This window comes from Anabrus simplex, chromosome 2 (assembly GCF_040414725.1).
Source record: "Anabrus simplex isolate iqAnaSimp1 chromosome 2, ASM4041472v1, whole genome shotgun sequence".
In the NCBI taxonomy this organism is placed as follows: Eukaryota; Metazoa; Arthropoda; class Insecta; order Orthoptera; family Tettigoniidae; genus Anabrus; species Anabrus simplex.
The window spans coordinates 953,513,004-953,537,274 of record NC_090266.1 but is presented as its reverse complement, the minus strand read 5'-3'; the positions used below and the strand labels follow the sequence as shown (position 1 = coordinate 953,537,274).

Sequence of the window (24,271 nt, the reverse complement as noted above, 5' to 3'; positions counted from 1 at the left end):
CACGGAAGTTCCATTACTAGCAATCAAATTATGGTAATAATAATATTACCCGGGAGGACCCGTGGCTCGTTGAAGACGAACTTTCCGATCATTGCGCTGGGATATGCAAGGTTGATGCGATGAAGTATCTGAACGAAACACGACCGAATGCACCTATAACTGAAGGCAACACAAACACCCAAGCCCGTTGCGAGACTCGACTCGTATCGACAAGAAGCGCATCATACTTTTCCATGGGCTGACATTTCTTGGAGTCGATCAATGATTGTATCCAAAGGTGAACTGTGTTACCAAATAATAATAATAATAATAATAATAATAATAATAATAATAATAATAATAATAATAATAATAATAATAATAATGAAAATCCACAACCTGTTTCCAAGAAAAGAAAAGAAGGAAAAAACTAGGATTGTAAGATGTGTCCTACAAAATCTATGAAAGAAATGAAAGTTATTAAAACTAAAGATTTTGTCGAAGAATTTTTACAGTTCTCTAAGTAAGAATTCTAACAAGAAGAATCTTGCACAAACCTCCAATTATTGCTTTGTGAAAACATTTGAACCAGGCCGATTTGTACCCCCCATCAAATGTTGACAAGTATATATATTTTCGCTATTTGTTTTACGCTGCACCGACACGGACAGATCTTACGATGCCGATAGGATAGTGAAGGGTTAGGTCTGGGAAGGAAACGACCGTGGCCTTATACAGCCCCAGCGACAACTCTATAATTAGCAATGAGCAAGTTGTATAATCTGTAGCAAAGGAAGGAAGGTCGTTTTAGTTGAGGATACATATCGTTAGGAATTGTACCTAATTTTAAGAGAACAGTTTAACTTTGTATGTATTAATGCTCAAGAACACAAGTTTTGGCGAACTTCACACTATGTTACAAAAACTGAAAACCGTGGATGGACAGTAGAAATGTTATTTTTTATTATAAGAATAATGCTATAAAAATAGTCATTGTAAGGATGTTGCAGTACTTTGTCAGTGAATGGCTAAAACAGTAACATTATATTTTAATTATCGTGAGCTTAAGAGAATAACTTCCTTTGAATCATACATATTTCGAATTTATTAGTCGTGATCAACACATGCAGTGAAAAGAATTGAATTACTTGAATTACCACGTCACATTTTCCAAGCACTCGCAATTGCGTTTTATATCGAATACAAAGTAGTTTTTTACGGTATTTCAACTGTGATAGAATCTCTTGTGAAAGAAATTTAATTAGAAGGATTCTGTCCTCGCCTTTAATGAAGTTACACATCCTTATATCACAGTCGCCGCCTATCCTCCCTGGAGATTCGTGGAATATCCAAGATACGAGATGCGTCTACATTACTTGTAGCCACTAAACCTTGCATTTTCATCATTCTAGGTCGCACGGTACCTGTCTGGAACATGAAGATTTTCAGAAGAACTTCAAAGATATTGTATTAGCAATGTGTGTCGAGCCTTTCGCTCTACTTCATTACTCAAGTCCCGTTCGTAAGTGTACGCAATTCGGAGTACTTTGCGATATCATCAATAGTGGAGATTGTTACTTTTTTGGTTTTAGCAATATCAATAGGCGTGACCTTGCAATTAACGCCCCCATTCTCATTGAGGATTGCTGCTGGGTTCTCGAAGATACCATCGTGTTGATCCTCGCGTGTGTAGTATTGATCAGCGCGTTTGCGGGAGTAGGCGATAGCAGCGAGGAGGATAGCCCCTGTCAGGAGAAGTAAGAGCACAGTAGCGCCAGCAGCGATCAGTCCTAGACGAGAATCTCCACCTAGAAATCCTGTAGCAATTTCTGAGTGTCCACCGTTCATGTAACCAAAACCACTTCTAGTGTTACTGCACCATTCCAAAGATGAGTAGTGAAGTGATTCCAGCGACCTACCCTGAAGAGAATATGGAGTCGCACATTTGAGTCCTTGAAATGTTCCTGTGTGACTTTTATTAATACGGTTAATTATCGGTGTAATATGGCATAGATCACAAGCCCAGGGATTATCGTGGAGATGAACCGTCTCCATTGACTCAAAGCGAGATAATAATCTCTCATCTATTCCACGAAATCTGTTCCTTGAAATATCAAGCTCTTGTAGTTTGGGCACTGGGGATAGAATCTGCACAGGAAAGTGAACGAAATTATTCCCGGACAAATTTAGGAATCTGAGATGTTCATGGTAGACAAAGAAACCTAATGGAAGTTCCGAAAGTCCCATATCTGCAAGTGCGAGATCACGGAGTTTCGAGACAACTCGTAGGATATATTTCACCTCCACAAGTGAAATCGTATTGCCACTGAGCTCGAGATGTCGCAAGGATTCAGCAAGAGGAAGAAATATAGTGGTCTCTAGGTGATCCAACTTGTTGTAACTAAGGTCCAGCTCCCGGAGTGTGGTGAGGTTGGCGAAGGCTGTGGTAGTGACCTTCGCAAGGCGATTGCGAGCAAGATTCAGCTTCTGCAGGTGAGACTGAACCCCAAACGTCCTTTCCAGAACTACCGGCAGTTGGTTGCTGTCCAACTGGAGCACTTGGAGCTTTCGCAAGAATCGAAACTCATCGGAGGCGATGTACTTGAATTCGTTGTTTCCAAAGTCAAGCAGATTCAGGTCGGGCAGTAGGCGGTAGATCATCGTATTGATGTTGGACAGGCCACAGTCTCGACATCGCAACACTCGTAGTTCCTGCACAGAATTAAAAGAAGTATTAGAACGTATCGTGGAAATGCATATGTATATCATTCTATAGCCGTTATATCCTTTAGACTGTTAATTTTGAGAATAGTTTTTCACAAGGAATCCACACGAAAAATGCTGTGTGTATTGTACAACCAATACCAGTGAAACTAATATAGCATAAACACCTAGGGGACTACGCAAAAAGGTATGTGCAATGAGCAATTGGGGCGGGAGTAGGGAGAGAAGGATTGAATTGCAGTAGCAATTCGCATGGGAATACATATTAATATAATACAAAAACATGATCGCTATACTGTTTTGCATTCACACCTTTTGGCACAGAATTCACTTTTTGAAGTTTCATACTTTTGTTCACCAGCAATTTACAGCTTCGTGATTTAGGAACTTGATAATATGCCGTTTTCAAAAGTGGATGCCTGAAGGAACGTCTAGGTTAATTTGAACATCTACAAAATTATTTCAATGAAAGTAGACTCGCACACGACTGCACACTTGATGCCTGTGAGCTTCCAGCATTATTAGAGGTGCACATTTCGTGAAATTCCTTCTGTCGACAGTGTCACGAGCACTTATATATCGATCGTGTTTGAATAAAATAATTAGTAGTAGAGAATGACTGCTAGTCTGCTGGGCCCATAATATTACGAGCGAGACATACATCCGATTATAACTACGCAATACTCGCAATGTTGACATCAGAAATCATTCAAATTCCGCGGACTTATACAGGCATCTCACCGCAGTGCATAGAAAGTTTTGTAATGCCTATCCGTTGATTTATTCATTAATGAATACAACAAATACGACGGTCTGATATATCAGCTGTGGGATGTCCAATGTGCAAGCTCGCAGAGAGACCCGCGTCAGGGATGAGTAAGTTATTAACTCGGTTAGCAAAGAGCACAATCTTGCCGAATCCAAGGTTATAAGGGTTTCAACCACATTAGTATCGGAAGATAAATATTACGATTTTAGTGATTTCTAGAGTAATGATGATAGTAATGACACTGATTATAATGAAAATGGAAATGTTGACCAACGAAGTGGGCAAAGCTTGAGAAAAGAAGCCGTACTTAGCTTCCGATGTCCTAACTGCAGGGTAATGTGTCTAGTTCAGTCGTGCACGATTTTCGTGACGCAAATAGTGTTATTGTAATAGGTCTGTTACAGAACGAAACAACGGCTTAGGACATTATTCAGTTATTATTTTCTCCTATCCTTGTGCAAGACATAGCAAATGAAACAAATAAATATTACAAGTGTGTCTAGGAGAAAACGCCACCGAGTTCGCGTTTACAACAGTGGAAAGACATCGCTCCAAACACTTTCAAAGGAGACATGCATTTCGGAACATATATGCTACCTGCTTTTTTGGAATTACCAGTTTTCGACACCATTAATTAACTGGTCTGGACCATTTTTTACTAAGTGATTTCATACCAAGATGCATAGGAACTGTTAATGCATTTTTAGTGTTTATCTTGCATAATATTGTTACAGTAAAATATAGTTCTTTTTAATTCAAATCGGGCAGCTCTGAAGTTATTGTATTCAGTGTATTTACATATGTGTGTTTAAAAGTGTAGAGTTAGGACCTTCTGTAACCACCAGAAGCATATATATTGAACTCTTTATTGCTCTTTCATTATTTTCTTTATGTTTATCTAATTGTTGGACTTTTATGTTGGACAACCTTCAATTTACTAGACATAGCGTTGTTCTATTTTGTGTTAGAAAATTATCAGTTTAGGACCTTCAATAATCAGTGTAACAATTTAAGATAAGGAATCAAGATCCTCTCTGGTTTTCCCATGTTATTTTCGACTTTTATGTATCCATGTCAATTATTAAAAATAATTAAGCATGGGGCTTTTACAAAAGTGACTTTATGTCAGCAATGAAAAGGTTGATAATGCCTTAGAGTACGTTACTCCTCCAGTTCGCTGTTTCGTAAGCTCTTCACGTCATTGTATCATAGTTTAAAGCTTTAATTTCGCGTTTTGCTGTACCCCCCACTTGGTAACACATCTTAACATAGTGAACCCATGAACTTTGGGCCCTAAGAATTTTAAGTATTAAAGTTACTACATGAGGCCACATGTCAATTGTGATGAGGAGCTCGAACATATTCTTTATATCACAGAGGCGACACATGGTAAGGAGGTGGCGTCATCCGCACGTGTCGAAAGTGGATGGATACAGAAGAAAGTTTAGGTTGAATAAGTATATTTAAATGAAAGAATTAGTAGTGAACGCAGTGTAATATGGGTCCTGTATTTATCTATAAGACAATATTGGTCTTTAGTAAGAAAGATTTGAGAGTGCTAAGCCATTTCTGTAGATATGTCAATGAGAGACGCGCGTGTCTATTTTACCCACACCAAATCGTCAGAAAATAGTGCCATTTAATATGGTAAGAATAAATTTTAAATGTTCGCGAACACTACCGCTAGCAAGTTAGCAAGTACGCGGTTACAGCAAAAACTCTTTTTAATACAGTTCCAATAAGTCGGAAAATTTACGCAAAATTTCTTGGCGGCAAATGAAAAATGCCTGGAGAGAGGGGATAGCGTCTATAAAATAAGAAGGGACGCCATATTGAAAGCCCTGCATTTGTATCATTGAGGCTTGAGAGAGAGGGTTGAACTGTTCAGTAAATCGATCGTCAAGAAGTATACTAAGTCCAACAAACAGAATTTGGCCGATGTGGCTGGGGTCTTCACTCCAAGTGGAGATAGCAGTTCATTGCAGAAGTAATCTGATAAAAAGACGGTCAAGATACCGAAGTAGTATTTATGAAGTTGTAAATAATTGTGTTGTAAATAAAGTAATTCGTGTGCGGGTAACACATACAATCAGTCGAGTGCGATCAACGAAGACGCCGAGTGAAGGGCATTTCTTTTTTTATGTTCTATTTTCAGGAAACATGAATACAAACCATTGTAAAGCTATAAATGTAAAAATGGCTAAATAAAATGACAGAGGGTCATAGGTGAGCCTAAAATGGAAGCTGACGTGCAGATAAGGTAGGTGAAATGCCATCTTACCGCCTATTATACCTTGTTTCATTATGTCAAACTATGTGTATTTGTAATGGGGGTTTACGACGCAGTTGGTCACCCATATGGTTTCATGAATGTCAGAAATATGACGAAAGGTCACTTGTTTTATTTTCTGCTTGGATGAAATTTAAAAGTATTATGAGTGCCGTGTAACATGTTGTAAAATGTTATTAGTGAGGGTTACGAAGTGATATCACGTCCAAAGTAGATCGTCATTTCCGGGAATTTATTGCCTATATATTTTTGTGATGTCGAGATGTTTTTACCTGACGTAAAAATTTTCGGTTTGAATTTTGATGGAATTGGCGCAAGATATCCGTGGTTACCCATTTTCGATCGGGTGTAAGCGCGCTGTCGTGTTGAGTAATGCAGATCAGTGAATATCTGCCACGAAGTGTAATGCTATTCTATGTCCGTTTAAACTGTGTCTGACTGACAATAAATAGCAGTAAAGTTTGTCAGACATGTTTATGAAAATCCAGTTTTTTTAATAAAAATACGAGATCATGTTATGCGAAGTTGTTCATTATTAAAGTATTGTGCGTAATTTATGCGTCGTGGATTCTAAGGATTTTATTTCATTTCTTTTTGTCAGTGAGAGTCGTCGAGTTTGAGGCAAGAGGTTAGATTTGCCGTATGTGTTGAGATAGGATTTGCGAATCAAGTGATTGGAAGCCTGTAATGATGCAGGGATTTTATGTGAGCCCGAGGATAACATTTGTATAATGTTTGGGATGGGAAAAGTGTGAGAGAATCAACGCAAGTGTTAATTTGCGACGTGTTCAATTATTGAAGGATATTTAAAAGTAAAATCTATGTGCATATCTGTTTGGTCAGGAATATCGTATTTTAATTCTATTTGCGAAGTCGAAGATTTCATTCTTGTAGACTAGTTACGCATGACATGGGACAGATGTGTTATATCAAAGCTGAGAGCGAGGGTCGCTTGTTTCCTATGCCGCCAGCTGATTGATGGTGGCAGTTCGAAGATAATGGGAGTTGTGCTGCTTGCTATGTGTTAAAAATGAGATTGCATTCTTTGGAACGGAGATCATTAATGTGCGTGAACTAGTTGAATCTTCATCCTGGAGTAACGTGTAGGTTATTAGATTCTGTGAATTTGTTTAATTGAGATCGTAATGTATATTTGAAACCACAAAGTTAGACTATAATGAGCGAAGTTAGCCAATTTCAGGGTTGTCCAAAATATAGAGTGATGGTAGTGATGATTGATTTATTTATTTTGAGGGGTGTACAAAGCTTCGTGGAAATGTCATGATGAGATATGATTAGGGTGACCAGATATCCAGAAACAAAAAGCAGGACCTGATCGTAAATATGATCTAGCAGCGAACTTAATCGCTAATTTTTCTCGTTCCTGTTAAACGATACAAGCGTAAAAAGCATACAACGAATCGTACATTATTTCTCACTAAAGCATAAAAAAACTTTTTAAAATGTGATTTTTAGATGCTATAAAAAGGAAGTAATATGTTCCAATAACAAAAATTACCAAATTTTATTAACCTAAAAACCTATTATGCTATTACATTTGTTTACATTACAACACACAGTGTTCAGTGTTACATTAACACGTTGCAGTGTGAAGTCACTGTGACAGGCTCTCGTACTTTTCACTTGAACGAATTGTCTTCAACAACTTTAAGTTTCCACGCAGTATGTCATAAAACTCTACGCAGTTATAATCCAAGTTGCACCTAGTGATTACCATGTGTTATAAATTTTCAGGCTTTAGCCTGGATTTTTCATCTGTCCAAAGATTGTTCGTTAATGGGGATACCCGTTCTGTAGGAGCATTTGTTGCAGGCAAGCATAACACAAATTCTACAATATCACCTATATTCCTGAAGCCAATATTTCTATCTTCAATATTAGTGAATATTTCCACCCACCTCAAATGAGTTGGTGTACGAGACGAATTCCATTCCATTACTTTAGTAACTGTGACATATTCCCTGATATTAACAATCTCATCAAAAAGCATTGTATCACATACTGTAAGTCTTTCCCAGTGCACTTAAGTATAACATCTAATGACCTATGTACATCACTCCATTCGAACACAGAATTAAGATCTGCCCAAATTAACACACTGAATTCAGAAAAATGAAAAGTCCATTGGTCTAGGTATTCCAAGCAAGTGGAGTAAAATATTTCAACATTTTTCTTGAAATGTGAAACATTAACTAAGCCATCATTTTCGAGGTTCTTTAGTTTAGATTGAACAACTGAGGGTACAAACACACAGTCTAGCCTATTTGAGAGCTTTTTCCTGAGATCCTCAAGTACTTTACAAGCATCGAACATAACAACATGTTGCCCCTCTAATAACTGAATAACGCTGTGAAAAATTGCTGCTTGTCTATGCACAAAATTCAACCACACCTCAGACAAGGGATCATCAAAGAACTGTTTGATTACAGTTGGACACCTGCTTTATGATTCAAAATATGATTTCAGGGCCGGATACAACTTCAGTACTCGTTCAATGGAAGGTAACAAGGAAAGCCACCTTGTTCTACTAAAACCAAGAACTTTGGAATACTCATGTTCGACAAAATCGCAAAATTCAATCAAGGAGGCCTCACGTACAGTGTAAATGTGAAAATATGGGTAGATTTTTTGCACTACACTTTGAACACAAACTGAAAGACAGTCCACAGCAGTTTGTATTGCATTGTTGACTATGTGAGCACTGCAACCAACACCAACAATCGATTTCTCAAGAGACTTCTGCACGATGCAATAACCATTTTTTAGAACCTTTCCGAGATGAGCCACCGAAGTTAGTATTAGTGTTGTCTGCACAAAGTCCAACCACTTTAGTTTCAAGATGAAAATCATTTAGCGTTTTCAGGACGAATGACGAAATAATGTCAGCAGTTTCCCCTACCTGTTCTTCAAAATCTAACAATTTTACCTGTACCCCCTTGTTGTAAATATAATAGCGAACAAGAATGGGGAAAAGTTTGGTCGATTTATGATTTGAAGGGTCTGTGTAGACCGAGACATAATTCACATTTACTAAGTCCTTTTTCACTTCAGATATTGCAAATGGACTAATCACATTAGTGACAATAGCTTCACACTTTCTCGTAGCACACGAATATTTTGGTTCGAAACACTTCTGAAGCAGTTTAGACGTGCAGTCTGCCGAGCGAAATATTTGGTTATATTTAACAGTATGGAATGCAAAACTGCCTTCAGAAGCTGCCAATTTCTGTTCAGCTGACCCCAGTTCAGCTCCTCGAAAGAAAGTAGTGAGAAATGAGCTGGATGCAGCAGCATTGTCAGCGAGTTTGTGCTTCTTAGTATCCAAATGTCGTACAATCTCGCTTTTCCCGCCGTTTGCTATTGAAAACAAAGCTGAACATTTGGTGCAGCGAACGTCGCTTTTCGATTTATCTGGTACTATAATCGGGTAGAGAAACTGCAATTCTTTTTTATGTTGTGGGCGAAGAAATGGGAAGTCCCAGGGCGAACTATGCCCTTTTACTCATCTGTTTCCAAGGAATAGCCGATGAACCGGAAAATCTCAATTGCACTGGCGGTGGTAAAAGCGATCTGTCTTGTAGGTGGGGGCTTACAAGTCAGAGGAGAAAACCCCCTCTTCGCTACAATCATTTGGAGAATATATGCTTAATTAGTGGCGGAGAAGAGGAAGGAGCCTTCTTAACAAACGGCACTTTTCAGGGTGTAATTTAGAGGTATTTAATGGACGGGTGGTGCTAAAATTTGGAAAAGGCCGAAATTATTTTTTAAGAGCCAAGGGCCCCGGTACTTGTAACGAGTATTAGGCTTCTTGGTTCTAATGACCCGCTTTTATAGCGAGATGCCCTGATCGGTGGACTGGGCTTGGAGTATTCTAGCCTTGGTCATCTTGGTTAGCTTGTTTATCTGAGTTCTAATTGTCGGAATACGGACTTCAGTGCGTATCTTCCTATTAGATCTCAGAATGGGGGCTCTTGTCATTTTTCTCAGTATCTTATTTTGGAAAATTTCTAATTTTGAAAGTGGAGTCTTGGGAATACAGCCCCAGGCCTCGCACCCGTAGAGCAGTATGGGTCTGATACATGCTAAATAGAGCTTTCTCTTGATGGAATTTGAGATGTATCTACTATATAGCAGAGGTTTCAGATTGGCCACCCGTGCCCACGCTCGTTGTAGGGCCTGTTCTATGTTCCCTCGGCATTTAGTACACATTTACCTTTAACTTTCGGCATGATTACCACGGCTAGCTGAAACCACACTACCTGATCATCTGGATAATCACCAGTACCGTTCATTAGTTTAAAATATTAATAATTATATATACCATATTCTGCAAAAGGAATGAAACTATTTATAATGCAAAAATATTTCGCAGTATTTTCGCAGGATATTTTATAAAAAGCAGGATATTTATACAATTTTCGAGCCTCTTCGCGGACCGCAGGATAGGGTGTTAAAAAGGAGTATCCTGCGAAAAGCAGGACATCTGGTCACCCTAGATATGACATCGGAATTGGCTTACTTTGTATGGCGAGTTACTTATGCAGATTTTTGTTGCATAGTTAATTATTAGGGTTATCCAAGTATTAATAATTGTTAGTATCAGATTAAACTTAAAGTGTGATGACATGAAACCAGATATACTACTGGAAATAAATTATGTAAATTTTCTTCCAGCTGCACGATTCTAAAGACGATAAACAGGATCAAAGAAATTGAAATTTATTACGTCAGAATTTGAGTAGGAACTTGTGAAAGAAACCATTCGTCCGCGGAGATAGAATTTGATATTAATAAAGATTAATTAAATCATTTAAATTTATTAAATTATAAATTTCAGTGAAACCGTATTTGTGAAATAACTTTAAACCAAGTGAATAGCTTGAAGATGCATTCTGGAAATCTTAGTTTATTTTTCTGGGAAAGTTCAAATGTTAACGTAACGCTTAAGGTGACATATCCGAAGGTAATAGATTTTACTGCCACAAAGTATTGTGAGCGTTGTTGTTGTATTATTTGACTTTGATTGATTGAGCATTAAATGTGCTGGGGTTAGTAAAGTGGAAACTTTGGTCATCAACCGATGTAACTTAATTGTGTTTAGCCTTCAGCTTAGAAACTTGGATCGTCATGGTTCATCAACCTCAGTGACTTAGATTAGGGCCATATGCCACTGTAGCATCATTTTCCTTGCGGTCATCATCCACAAAGACTTTAAAGTAACTTAGAAGTTTAGAGGTCGGTCCATGACATAGTCACAGGTCACATCGATTCAATTAAGGGTCCATGCCGTACAACCACTGTGTGGCACATACCAATTGGACTGCCTTAATTATACTCAGAGTCCAGAGTTCGTGTTACGAGGCTTGACCATCAAGAATCATTATGATGGTACATGCAGTCTCACATGGAAGCCGAATTTAAGAATTTCCAGACTTTCTTTCCTTTATTTAATATTTGAGATAATGGTTGCTAGTCAGGATGCCCATCAGGCAGGTAAGTCAAAGGCTCAAACCAGTATTCTGCTCCTCTGTGTTAAATTATTGTGGTGTCAAGTGGACAAGATTGAATCCAAAATATATTGATTTTAATATTTTCTTCCGTAATTTCATAAATAAATACGAATATTTTTGAATAGACCTTTCATTTGAGTAGATAGATTAGGATTACTGAGCCCTTCCGTTTACCTCAGCAAGTGACGAAGAACCCGAAACGACCCAAGAGACAGATCTCATGAAAATTGCTGATAGGTAAGGAAGGTAGGTATCCTTCATAGTGGCCCAAACGTTCAATAGTTACATGGTAGACTGACGAACGATGAATGATTAAACGGATGTCCTATTTTTCGAATATTCTCTAGTCACACGGCGAAAACGATAATAGTGTTCAGAATCGTTTACAGAATGTGCTTAGAGTGCATTAGTATCATACGGGAAGCTAGCAGAGAAATACCGACCTCACGGTGATCTCATGCGTCTTTTGGGCTGCAGAACGAAACATTGGTAAGGGCAGCTGATACCTGGTATAAATGCGTGGTAAGTTTACGTGCAGTACATATTTTGATTCGGAAGCAGATTATATTTTTCTCTAGAGCTATAAAATTTTATTTATTTTTTATATAGTCATTTTACCGTCCAGGCTTGGTTTCTCCCCCGGACTCAGAGAGGGATTTCACCTCTACCGCCTCATGGGCCATATCCCGGAGCGTGATACATTTGGTCGGGAATATAACAGGGGTGGAGGACCAGTATCTCCCCCAGGCGGCCTTCCCTGCTATGCTGAACAGGGGCTTTGTATGGAACGGGAAGACTGGAAGGGATAGACAAGAAAAAAGGAAGGAAGCGGCCGTGGGCTTAAATTAGGTACCATCCCGGCATTTGCCTGGCTAAAATGTTGGAAACCACGGAAAATCACTTCGAGGATGGCTGAGGTGGGATTCGAAAACTCTCTGCTCAGTTGACCTCCGAGAGGCTAAGTGGACCCCGATCGAGTCCTCGTAACATTTTTCAAATTTCATGGCAGAGCCGGTAATCGAACCCGGGTCTCCGGGGGTGGCATCTAACCACACTAACCACTCCACACAGGCGGACACAGCTATAAATAATGGTGAACATTCTCGGCAAAATTTACATTAATACTGCCACGATAGGTTTAATGGGTCGGAAATCACTCTCAAGAGTTGCTGCAAAGCAACTCGCAAACCTTAAAGATCAAGAGCCGGGCCTGGGCTTCTGTTTAGGCAATGATGAGAGCTGGGAGCCAGGCGAAGAGCCTTGTTTTTTCATCTCACTATACCAGTGTCACAGCAAAGTCCCTAAAGGCAGATTTCAAAACGTCCATTTCTACATAAAGCACTCGTGTATTGGTTGGTAGAGTACGAATAAACCAATGACTTGCAACGACAAGTAGTTAGCTATATCCTTATAGGCCATAATGGCGCTTGGGTTAGCCTCCCCTATTTGTAACCTAGGCACTAAGTATAATAGAGTGGTCAGAACAATGCCCGACCGCGTTTTCCGCGGTACTCATTCTGGTATCAGCTGAGTAAACCCATGTGCCTCTCCAGAATTGGAAGTCTCGTTTCTTAATTTCTAGATATCCTGACGGGAAATTGATTCCACGTCCCTCCGAGAGAACCAAGTATCAATGCTAGGCAGTTCCTAGAGTACGAGTATGGTAAACAAAATAATACGCATATTTTTCAATTAGCATACGCCATATCAGTGAAAAGAGAATTGAAGAGGATGTGGAACAAGATTCCAGTTATTTAAAGAAAGGCTGTTGGTGTGTCTAGTATAGAAGAATCGCCGTGATCTCACCTCTCAAGCATATTTTACGCGTGTTCAATTGGATTTAAATTGGACTTCATCGCTGGTCAATCGCTCATTTGAATAAGTCTATGAACCTCGCGCATAATGACCATGGCAATACCAACAGCAGGTCGCCTAGCATTTTTATTCATGAGGATTAATTCTGGAGCCACACCTTATGAATCGGGCACTACATGATCATCCTCAATGTGGTCAATGTAATGACTGAAAGCAAGGTGCCCATGGATGACTACCAGGTTCTCCTAACTGTCAGAAGTAATCCAATCTCAGCAACAATTGCTGCATAGCACATGGCAGGTGTTCACCAGAGACGCTTTACTCACGTAGTCAATATGGCAATCACATCAAATCCTGTGGAATTTCACTCATGGCCTTCCGCACACGTATCTTCACGCAAACGATACGCTGGTGACAACTTGTAGCACTTCCTTTATTAGAGAAGGAGGACCTGACAACAGAGTTTCATGCTAGCGTTTTTAGATGACAAGGAGGCGAAGCAAAGCAAAGCAAAGTCATCTCCGTACAGGCCATGAAGGTCCTTGGAGGAGTGGAAAGTAAAAGCTTCCACTATCCGTAACCTCGGCACTTGATGGGGTAGAGTGTTTAGCTCTACGCCCGGCCGCCTTCGCCCCCAGGAATTAACCTGGTACCCATTTTTGGTGTAGGCTGAGTGAACCTCGTGGCTATGTGCACCTCCGGAAATGGAAATCTCGTTTCTTAAATTTTACGACTTTCTGACCGGGATTCGAACCCACGTCCTTACGGGCGAACCGAGCACGCCTTTACCGCCTCGGCCAGGCAGACAAGTAGGCGAAGTGAAGGGTAAACATCACAGGCTACATGCAGTGCAAGCTTGAAGCGACGACTCCTCTCTGCTTTATGGTTGTATTCCGGGTCAAGCATTAAATCAGGAACTATGGGACTCCGGTTCGTGGAGGAAATTGAGAAAAATAATAAATTTATGAACTTAATACAAAGATTCCTCCCATATACACGGCAATTCAGCAAAGATGTCCGCCTCAAATAACTCGTGAACGGTTAAATATATTGGCATTTTGTTTTTAGTTTCAGTAATGGTACCAAAGGGCTAATAATCGGACTTTAAGTACTGTGTCATGACGTTAATATTTTCTGAGGTTATGGTACTAACATCACTTTTTAAAACGGTGCCACACTATTTTGCACACATTGCCTTAAATCTACAAACATTACAAATTCAGCACCGTGATAATTTTGAAAATCGGACAAGTACTTCTCGAAAAAAACATATTAAGTTTATGTACTCAAAAATGCCTCATTTGCCAGCTGAGGACTGATCTGTTCGATTCGCGCTACGTATGAAACATGAGCTAGCTATTGACATATAGAGACGCTAGACAGGTATTTTCTCTACTATGCTCCTAAATGCACTATTACTCGCCCTGCCGTAGGTAACTGGTAAATGATAAACGGATACAGAGCTTGAGCTACAGCAGATAACATAGCCCTGTGAGCGTGATCCAAGTACATAACTTAAAGGATATTTTGTGACAGATATTTCCGCGGCAGCGTATCTGATATATCGGTGACAGAAAAATACCGGTGACAAAGTAACAGGCTGTGATTTATCGACCATCTCTTGGTAATATGGGTGGTGTTGCTTACCTCCGTAGTGTAACGGTTAGCGCTATTAGCTACTGTCCTCGGAAGCCCGGGTTCAGTGTTTAAGAAAAGCAGGTGGGCTGGTATGTGGTGAAAAGATACATGCATCTGACCGCCATTGGGGGTGTACCTGAAAAGAGCTGCACGATGTCGATGAGTTTACCTGAAGAGTGGTGTTTTAAACTAAAGAGCGTCTTGAAGCCTTACCAAATTACCGAGCTCGATAGCTGCAGTCGCTTAATTGCAGCCAGTATCCAGTTTTCGGGAGATAGTGGGTTCGACCCCACTGTCGGCAGCCCTGAAGATGGTTTTCCGTGATTTCCTCATTTTCACACCAACCTTGTAACGTTCCAGACGTTACAGTGTAATTATGTTAATTTTATTATGTGTAATTAATTCAGGAATTTAACGTCATGATATTTATTTTGGTATGTAATTGTATTATAATTCATGTTTAATCATTTGCTCACTATCATTTCATTACTTTGTAACTACGACTTGTAAACGAGGGCTGAATATCCTAATATTCACTTAGATTCTTGCGACATTCGTTTAAAATTAACTTGCAGTAGATTTCCTCTATCTTGCCACATCACCGAGGAAGAAGGAAGGACAAATTTAGACACCAAGTTCTGGGAAAAGCGAGCACGTGTTCAAGCGTTCTAACGTAAGCTACCGTATTTCGACCAGAATTATTCAAACAGATCACCGCCTATATTTTCAAAGGAGCGTCATGTTGCCATGGATACTGAGTGAAAGGACTAATAGAAGAACAGTTAATATCATGGTTAAGACCCGTCAACTCTAATATCTGGAGTGGGGAGAGACGTGTCATCTGATTGGACCACGTGTAGCGACCTGTAATTAGCGCCAGAGAAGGTTATAAAAGGGCGTGTTGGAGCTCTTGGCTTCATCTTCTACGGATCTTCTACGAGACTTCTACGTGATTTTCTTATTGATCTGCTACTTGTTCTTCTACTTGATTCTCTACTTGATTCTTCGTCTCGATACTTAGAAATTCTGAATGAGGGGTGTATAGCCACTCTCATCAGGAAGTACGTACAGCTCGGCTACAAGACCGGTTTGAACCAGTCTAAGTCAATAGGTAGTATTAATCTAGATAGAAATGAAACTTCAGAGCACATTTTCAGTAAAGTTGGAAGGATTCTTAATTGAGTATCCTCTCCATAAAACCCAAGGTGGTTCTTCTAACTATGACTTAGGGCTTATCTCCAATATATGGGATAAAGCATAATAGGGAGTGTTAGTTTTGAAGTCATCTTCCAATTAGTGGTGGGTGCAATTTGCAAGGCAGGAATGGTACTTAGCTGCAGATGAAGAGATATCAAAGACGACCGATGATGTTCCCGCTACAAGAATGGAAGCTTTCCAAGGACCAGCAGAACAAGACTACATGGTGAGTCCAAGCTTGATTATAAATTTTTATCTTTAAGTCATCAACTTAAAGATTGGCGCCCTTAGCTTGAATGGTTGCATTTCTCGTTCGATGATTGTTCTCCGAGAGGGGAAGTCACATAAATGCCGCTCCAACGTGTGGCGAGAAAATCATTAAGTACGGAGCAGTTAATGACAGTAACAATATCAGAATTCGTATTATGGGCAAAATTTGGATATCCACGTTTCATTAGGAGTGTTTGATCGTGGGAAGGGTCATGGCTGATCAGACGAAAGAGGAGAGGATGTTGCGCAGTGGACGGGCGATAAAAGGCAATAATGTATTGAGTTCAGAGGAAGAGTTGTGTAGTCTAGGAGAGGAAATTGAAGATAGAAGTGTAAGTAGTATGGAGAGTGAAGGCAAGCAGAAAGAAGTCAGTATGGAGTCAGATGATAGTAGGATGGGGGGCGAAGCGGAAGTAAACACTAACAATGAAAATAATAATAATGATCAGTTTATGGGAATGATGCAGTTAATGTTAAGTAAGATAGAGGACAGTAAAACTGAAATAAAAAATGAATTGGAACAAACTAAATCTGAACTTAAAGAACAGTTAGAACAAACTAAAGCTGAATTAAGCAGGGAGATGAGGGAAAATAAGGAGGAAGCGAATCGAAGAATGGGCGAACACAGTAGGCAGTTACGCGATCTGGTGGTAAAAAATGAACATTTTAATAAGCGATTAGAGGACCAGAAAAGTGAATATGTACGGCAAGGGAAAGAGGTAGAAGAAAAGTTTGCGGAGCAGAGAAGTCAATTCCTGGAATTAATGGGGAAGGAAAACAACTCTACTAGGGAGGAAGTAATGAGGCAGGTCACTAGTATTGATAAGAGAGTTGAGACTCAAAGAGGGGAAATACGGATATTCAAAGACCACGTCCAACAAGAGATTGACACAGTAAAGCTTAGAATAGAAGATGAGACCCGGGCAAGTGAAGAAAGGTTTGCGATAGCTGAAGAGAATAAGATTGAAATTAGGACATTGAAAGAGAAGCAGGTTAATTTGGAGAGAGAAATTGATAGGAGAGACAGAGATGTAGAATGCCGGATGGAGAAAGCAGAAAATAAGTTAAAACTGGTGGCAAAGGATAAACAGGTTTTCACGGGAAGGCAATGTCTAGGAAATAGCTACATTAGGGAAATTGAACTACCTAAATTTAATGGGAAACAAACGAACCCGCTAGATTTCCTTAAGATGATAGAAAAACGATTTGAAAAGCGTCTAGAGGAAGGGTCTATGGACTGGGAAGACGTTATGGAAAATATTGACCATGCTTTTGTAGGAGAAACTCGGTCTTGGTTCATGGTATATAGGCAGACGATGACGAACCTGAAAGAATTCAGAAATAAGTTTAGAGAGAAATTCTGGAATGAAGCGATACAAGCTCGGGAGAGAGAAAGGGTGGTATTTGGGAGGTACAAACAGCATGAAGGAGTTACTATGACCGAGTACTTCCTGGCACATGTCATGATTTGTCAGAACTTAGATGGTATAACCGAGGGGTCTGATGTAGTAAGACTACTTTTGAGACATTTTCCGGAGAGGGTGAGAGAAGCGGCCTGCATGCAAAAAGTTGGTACTATTCAGGAGATGGAGAACCTACTAGGCAGTTTTGATGCGTTAGGTAACCTTAGGAGTAGAACGGAGAATATTCAGAATTTTAGTCATCACAACGGAATGAGACATAACGGTAGAATACAGAATCACGAAGCTCGCAATCAGTTCAGACCTCAGCAGAACAGCAGGAGCGGAGCACCTGAATATAGGACAGGAAATTCCCAACGGAGGCCAGAGCAATGTACTAATGAGTCCAACGTCAATACACAAAGGGAACCTTTAAACTAACTAGAGGCTGTAATGTTAGGTCAGAATTCCAGCCTAGTACGAAGGTAGCGAAGTGTCTTGCCATGAAAGTGTTACCATATGACCTAGATGTTAGAGACGATTTGTTGTATGAACCCGAGCAGAATAATGAAGATTCAAGTAATAAAGTAGTCAATCCCGTTGTTAAATTGAAAGTCTGGGGGGCGTGGGTTAAAGTTTTGATTGATTCTGGTAGCCAAATATCATGTATTAGTTCTCAGTGGTATGAGTCATTAGTGAAACAGGGTATTCAGTTGGAGGAAATGCCTGTTAAGTCTACTTTCATCATTACGGCTGTTGGAAAGAAGTCTAAGCAAATTTGTAAACAAGTAGTTGTCCCGATCTGTATTAATAATTTTATTAGCGTTCAGATATGTTTGGTAATTCCGCATTTGATATTTGATCTTATCTTGGGATCTGACTGGTTAACGTTAAAATTGGCTCAGTTAAATTACAATGATCTAGTGCTAAATTTGAGGTGGAATAATGAGGATATCAAGGTCAAGTTTGAGGAGGAAATTCAGAGGAAAACGGAAGTTAGTATAGTGTGGAGAATGAGAGAGGTTTCTAAAGTAAATGAAGAGGCTAGTGAGGGCCTGAAGTTGTGCCAGTTGTGGATTAATGAGGATAAAATATGTGGCTTGAAAGAAGCCGTAAGTAGAAATGAGTTGAATGAAGTCCAGAAGGACAAGTTATTTGAAGTGTTATGTGAACACGTGGAGATTTTCTCCGAGAAACCTGGTGTTACCCATCTGTATGAACATTCTTTTTCTGTGCTGGATAAGACTCCATTCAGCGGACTGCGGTATCCGATACCATACAAATATGCCAAAGCCGTAGAGGATCAAATTCAAGCTATGTTAGCAGACGATGTGATTGAATTATCAAACAGTCAATACGTTAATCCCTTAATTGTCGTGCCTAAGTCTGATGGATCAATACGTCTGTGTATTAAATGCGAGAGCGTAGTGAGAGTGTTAGGTTTGCCCGAGGAACCACCTCGTAATGCTGAATTTTACGTCCGACTGGCACGGGAGATCCTGATTAAATCTGGAGATAAACGTAAAAGGCAGCAGAAACGTAAGGTACTTGATAACCTTGAGGTAGGTGATATGGTTTTGGTGAGAGTTCCCATGTTGTCAAATAGTGAGGATAAGGTAACAAAGAAATTTTTTCTTTTATATCAAGGCCCTTATAAAGTACATAGAAAACTAGGACCCTGTGCTTACAAGTTAGCGGATGGCGAGAGCGTAATGAATGGTTCATATAACATTAGTAGTTTACGGAGATACCTGTCGTGTGAGGTGGCTGAACCGGATTGTGAGATATAGGTCAGTAACTCGGGGAAGTTGCTACTTGTTATGTCAGACTACGAGCGGAATGAGTTTACGTCTCAATTGTGGTGGTATTTTCTAGTTGTGTTTGTAAACAAGGGAGGTGTTTGTGTGGCGGTAGATTTACGCTCGTTCATTGACGATAGATCATCTGTTTTCCGTATGTGAGGCCATGAAATTTTATATATTTGTTTTCTGAGATGTTACAGAAGGCTAATTAAAGCTGACGACGGCAAATAATTAATTTTCCCGTATGTGCATTTCTAACTTGCAATAATTTTACCGTGAGCTTAAATCACGTGTGAATTCGTGTAAAGTGTATTGCATCCTGCTTCAAGATAAGGTTGAAACATTCGAAAGAGTGATAAAAGTGTAAATTGTTTGTATCATTTGTTTTCCATGGTTCTAATGTAAAAGATTGGAAGAGAACGTGTTACTGCTATCTAGCAAAGAATGTTGGAAAGATGGGGAGTAAAGGACAAATAGGCACTCGGCAGAGTTTGTAATCTGAATTGTATATATATTATGTTATATTCTCTAGGATAATCTTGTTTTTTACAAAAATGGAAAGTTGCTTGTGTTGGGCATAATTTAGTATCTAAACCTCAAGATGAACTGAAATAACAGACATTCGCAATGGTAAGCAGTCTAAGAGAGATATGGAAACCGTGAGATATAATTAATTGTATGAAAATAATGTCGCTCGTAATGGGCAGGTAATAGAGGTATTTCAAGTTAATGTGGGAGTAAGTGTGTGAGTTCTCAACTCATGTGATATTTGTTAAGAACTCTTGGGGGCGTATGTAACGTTCCAGACGTTACAGTGTAATTATGTTAATTTTATTATGTGTAATTAATTCAGGAATTTAACGTCATGATATTTATTTTGGTATGTAATTGTATTATAATTCATGTTTAATCATTTGCTCACTATCATTTCATTACTTTGTAACTACGACTTGTAAACGAGGGCTGAATATCCTAATATTCACTTAGATTCTTGCGACATTCGTTTAAAATTAACTTGCAGTAGATTTCCTCTATCTTGCCACATCACCGAGGAAGAAGGAAGGACAAATTTAGACACCAAGTTCTGGGAAAAGCGAGCACGTGTTCAAGCGTTCTAACGTAAGCTACCGTATTTCGACCAGAATTATTCAAACAGATCACCGCCTATATTTTCAAAGGAGCGTCATGTTGCCATGGATACTGAGTGAAAGGACTAATAGAAGAACAGTTAATATCATGGTTAAGACCCGTCAACTCTAATATCTGGAGTGGGGAGAGACGTGTCATTTGATTGGACCACGTGTAGCGACCTGTAATTAGCGCCAGAGAAGGTTATAAAAGGGCGTGTTGGAGCTCTTGGCTTCATCTTCTACGGATCTTCTACGAGACTTCTACGTGATTTTCTTATTGATCTGCTACTTGTTCTTCTACTTGATTCTCTACTTGATTCTTCGTCTCGATACTTAGAAATTCTGAATGAGGGGTGTATAGCCACTCTCATCAGGAAGTACGTACAGCTCGGCTACAAGACCGGTTTGAACCAGTCTAAGTCAATAGGTAGTATTAATCTAGATAGAAATGAAACTTCAGAGCACATTTTCAGTAAAGTTGGAAGGATTCTTAATTGAGTATCCTCTCCATAAAACCCAAGGTGGTTCTTCTAACTATGACTTAGGGCTTATCTCCAATATATGGGATAAAGCATAATAGGGAGTGTTAGTTTTGAAGTCATCTTCCAATTAGTGGTGGGTGCAATTTGCAAGGCAGGAATGGTACTTAGCTGCAGATGAAGAGATATCAAAGACGACCGATGATGTTCCCGCTACAAGAATGGAAGCTTTCCAAGGACCAGCAGAACAAGACTACATGGTGAGCAAGCGAGTTAAAGATATTGCAAGTTTTCGCGAAGTAGAGTCATTCAATTTTTTGTTAAATTCATTTTCTATTGTAAATTCAGTTCTCGTTAAACCGTCGTCATTTATATTAAATATAATAAACAGTATTTTTCTAGTTCACTTTAATCAATCTGCCTTAATTAGCCTTTTGATTTCTAATTCTCCTGCTTAATGATTAGTGCACTATCACCCCACCCCTGTGATAAGAGTCCGTCCAAGCTTGATTATAAATTTTTATCTTTAAGTCATCAACTTAAAGATTGGCGCCCTTAGCTTGAATGGTTGCATTTCTCGTTCGATGATTGTTCTCCGAGAGGGGAAGTCACAACCTTAATTAAGGCCACGGCCGCTTCCTTCCCACTCCTAGCTCCTTCCTGTCCCATCGTCGCCATAAGACCTGTCTGTGTCGGTGCGACGTAAAGCAACTTGCCTTGCCAAATGTTCTCGATCTACCTCTTTGCATCGACTCCACAGACAATCAATATCTGATGGAAATACGTCTAACTCATCGATGGTGTGATGTAACATCCAGCCTTTGTGCATCAAAGAGGTGAGCGACACTATTTATCTTGCGTTACGGCATGTCTCTGTATGTTTCCGGTACAATTAAAACCAATAATATTGATTTTGTTTCCCTTTAACGGCTTTTAAGGTTTTTTTTTGCTATTTTGTTTTACGTCGCACCGACACGGATACGTCTTATGGCGACGATGGGACAGGAAAGGCCTAGGAATGGGAAGGAAGCGTCCGTGGCCTTAGTTAAGGTACAGCCCCAGCATTTGCCTGGTGTGGAAATGGGAAACCACGGAAAACTATCTTCACGGCTGCCGACCTTGGGGTTCAAACCCACTATCTCCCGAATACTGGATACTGGCCGCACTTAAGCGACTGCAGCTATCGAGCTCGGTTTTTAAGGTTTTCGGAAACGCCGAGGTGCAGGAATATTTTCCCTTTTAAGTGCCAATATATCTACTGAAACGAGGCTGTGTATTTGAGCACCTCGAAATACCACCGGAGTGAGCCGGCATCGAACCTGTCATCTTGCGCTGAGAAGGTCAGCGCTCTACCGCCTGAGCTACTCATCCCGGCCACTTGGTAACTGACGTTTCCTGCCATTTTTCTTTCAACAGGACACATTCTTATCACACGAAGCACGCAGGTGGTCACTTCGTTTCAAAAGTACAGTTGACTGTGAACACCAGTTCTGTAACTGCAAAGGTGGCATGAAATAGATTGTTTTTCTCGAACGGATACCATCATAACGCTATATAGTGTATGTGGCCTCTAGTAGCGATTGTGTCATGCTACTAGGGGCATATCAGATTGTTCTATTTTTCATCATAATCTTCATAATCTGTTTACCCTCCAGGTTCGGTTTTTCCCTCGGACTAAGCGAGGGATCCCACCTCTACCGCTTCCAGGGCAGTGTCCTGGAGCTTCAGACTTTTGGGTCAGGGGATACAACTGGGGAGAATGGCCAGTACCTCGCCCAGGCGGCCTCACCTGATATGCTGAACAGGGGCCTTGTGGAGGGATGGGAAGATTGGGTGGGACAGGCAAGGAAGAGGGAAGGAAGCGGCCGTGGCCTTAAGTTAGATACCATCCCGGCATTTGCCTGGAGGAGAAGTGGGAAACCACGGAAAACCACTTCTAGGATGGGTGAAGTGGGAATCGAACCCACCTCTACTCAGTTGACCTCCCGAGGCTGAATAGATCCCGTTCCAGCCCTCGTACCACTTTTCAAATTTCGTGGCAGAGCCGGCAATCGAACCCGGACCTCTGGAGGTGGCAGCTAATCACACTAACCACTACACCACAGAGGCGGACTGTTCTACTTTTACTCCCCTTAATTATTTTGATTAACATGGATACTGTGTATACGAATTCTAGCATGGCATTATTTACTTTGGTGTTTAATACGATATTCACATTTATTTCCCTCCCTTATCGTGAAACGAGGCACCGTACATACCAAGAGTATTAATGCAAAAGTAGTGAAAAAAATGGTGTTACCTGTATATCCTTGAAGACCTCAGGATTGAGTTCGTTGATCTGGTTTCCACTCAAGTCCAGTTCATGAAGTTTCCCCAGCATGAGGAAGAGACGTGGTACAAGCTCTGAGATCCTGTTCCGGGCCAGAGTCAACACTCGCAGCTCTTGAAGATACCGGAACGTTCCACTCGGCATCGACTCGATCCTGTTATCATCCAAGTGTAATTTGAGCAGGTTGGCCAGCCCTCTGAAGTTGTAGTCGAGGACGTGAGAAATGTTATTACGAGTGAGGTTCAGCACCTGAAGAGTAGGAACACCCCAGAATGAGTGCCTGCCAATGGCCGGTATGTTTGAGTCCGTAATGTGAAGTTCTTCGAGACGTTTGAACTTCTGGAAAATGGGGCCGATGGTAAGGAAGTTAGGGTTTGATTCTGGCGCACTAATGATCAGTATTTCCACTTGTTGATCCATGGCCATGATGGGAATTGGGTCGACCATAGCTCCTTGTGAGCAGAACACTTGGTGATGACCTCGTAGTTCCAGACCACACTGGCACCACTGGGGGCACAAGGTAGCAGCCAGTTCAGGGTCTGTCAGGAGGACAATGGCTGCTAGCAGGTACACCAGCATTACAGACATCTGGAAAAGAAAAAAGTTCCATAGTTACCTCCTTAGTGAGTTGCTTATGTTACATTTAGAGACTCAAGGGATTGTCAACTCTATCCGAAATTGGCTGAAAATCTTCACTGTTGTTGTGGCTGTACTGACGTGTGTATTTGTAATATATAGGGATTAGAGAGATGGGCGGATGCAGCCTTGAGAAATACGTTGTCCCACTATACTCTTAGAATTTGAAATTAGAAACAAAGGAAATACGTTCAAAACTTGACCTACCTATCGTCCATTAGCAAGCGAGGTAATGCACTGATCTACCTTGTTCCTACTTACTATTTTAATATAATTCTTTAA

General features: G+C 40.2%; 1 protein-coding gene across 1 annotated transcript; it reads right to left on the bottom strand.

The window, feature by feature from the left end:
• Window positions 1-1,488: 1,488 nt before the first annotated feature.
• Window positions 1,489-23,941, bottom strand: LOC136863749 (carboxypeptidase N subunit 2-like). The gene is made up of 2 exons (XM_067140102.2): window positions 23,324-23,941; window positions 1,489-2,691 (listed from the first exon to the last, which is right to left on the bottom strand). The coding sequence occupies exons 1-2, from the start codon at window positions 23,939-23,941 to the stop codon at window positions 1,489-1,491; spliced, it is 1,821 nt and encodes a 606-aa protein (XP_066996203.2).
• Window positions 23,942-24,271: the final 330 nt, after the last annotated feature.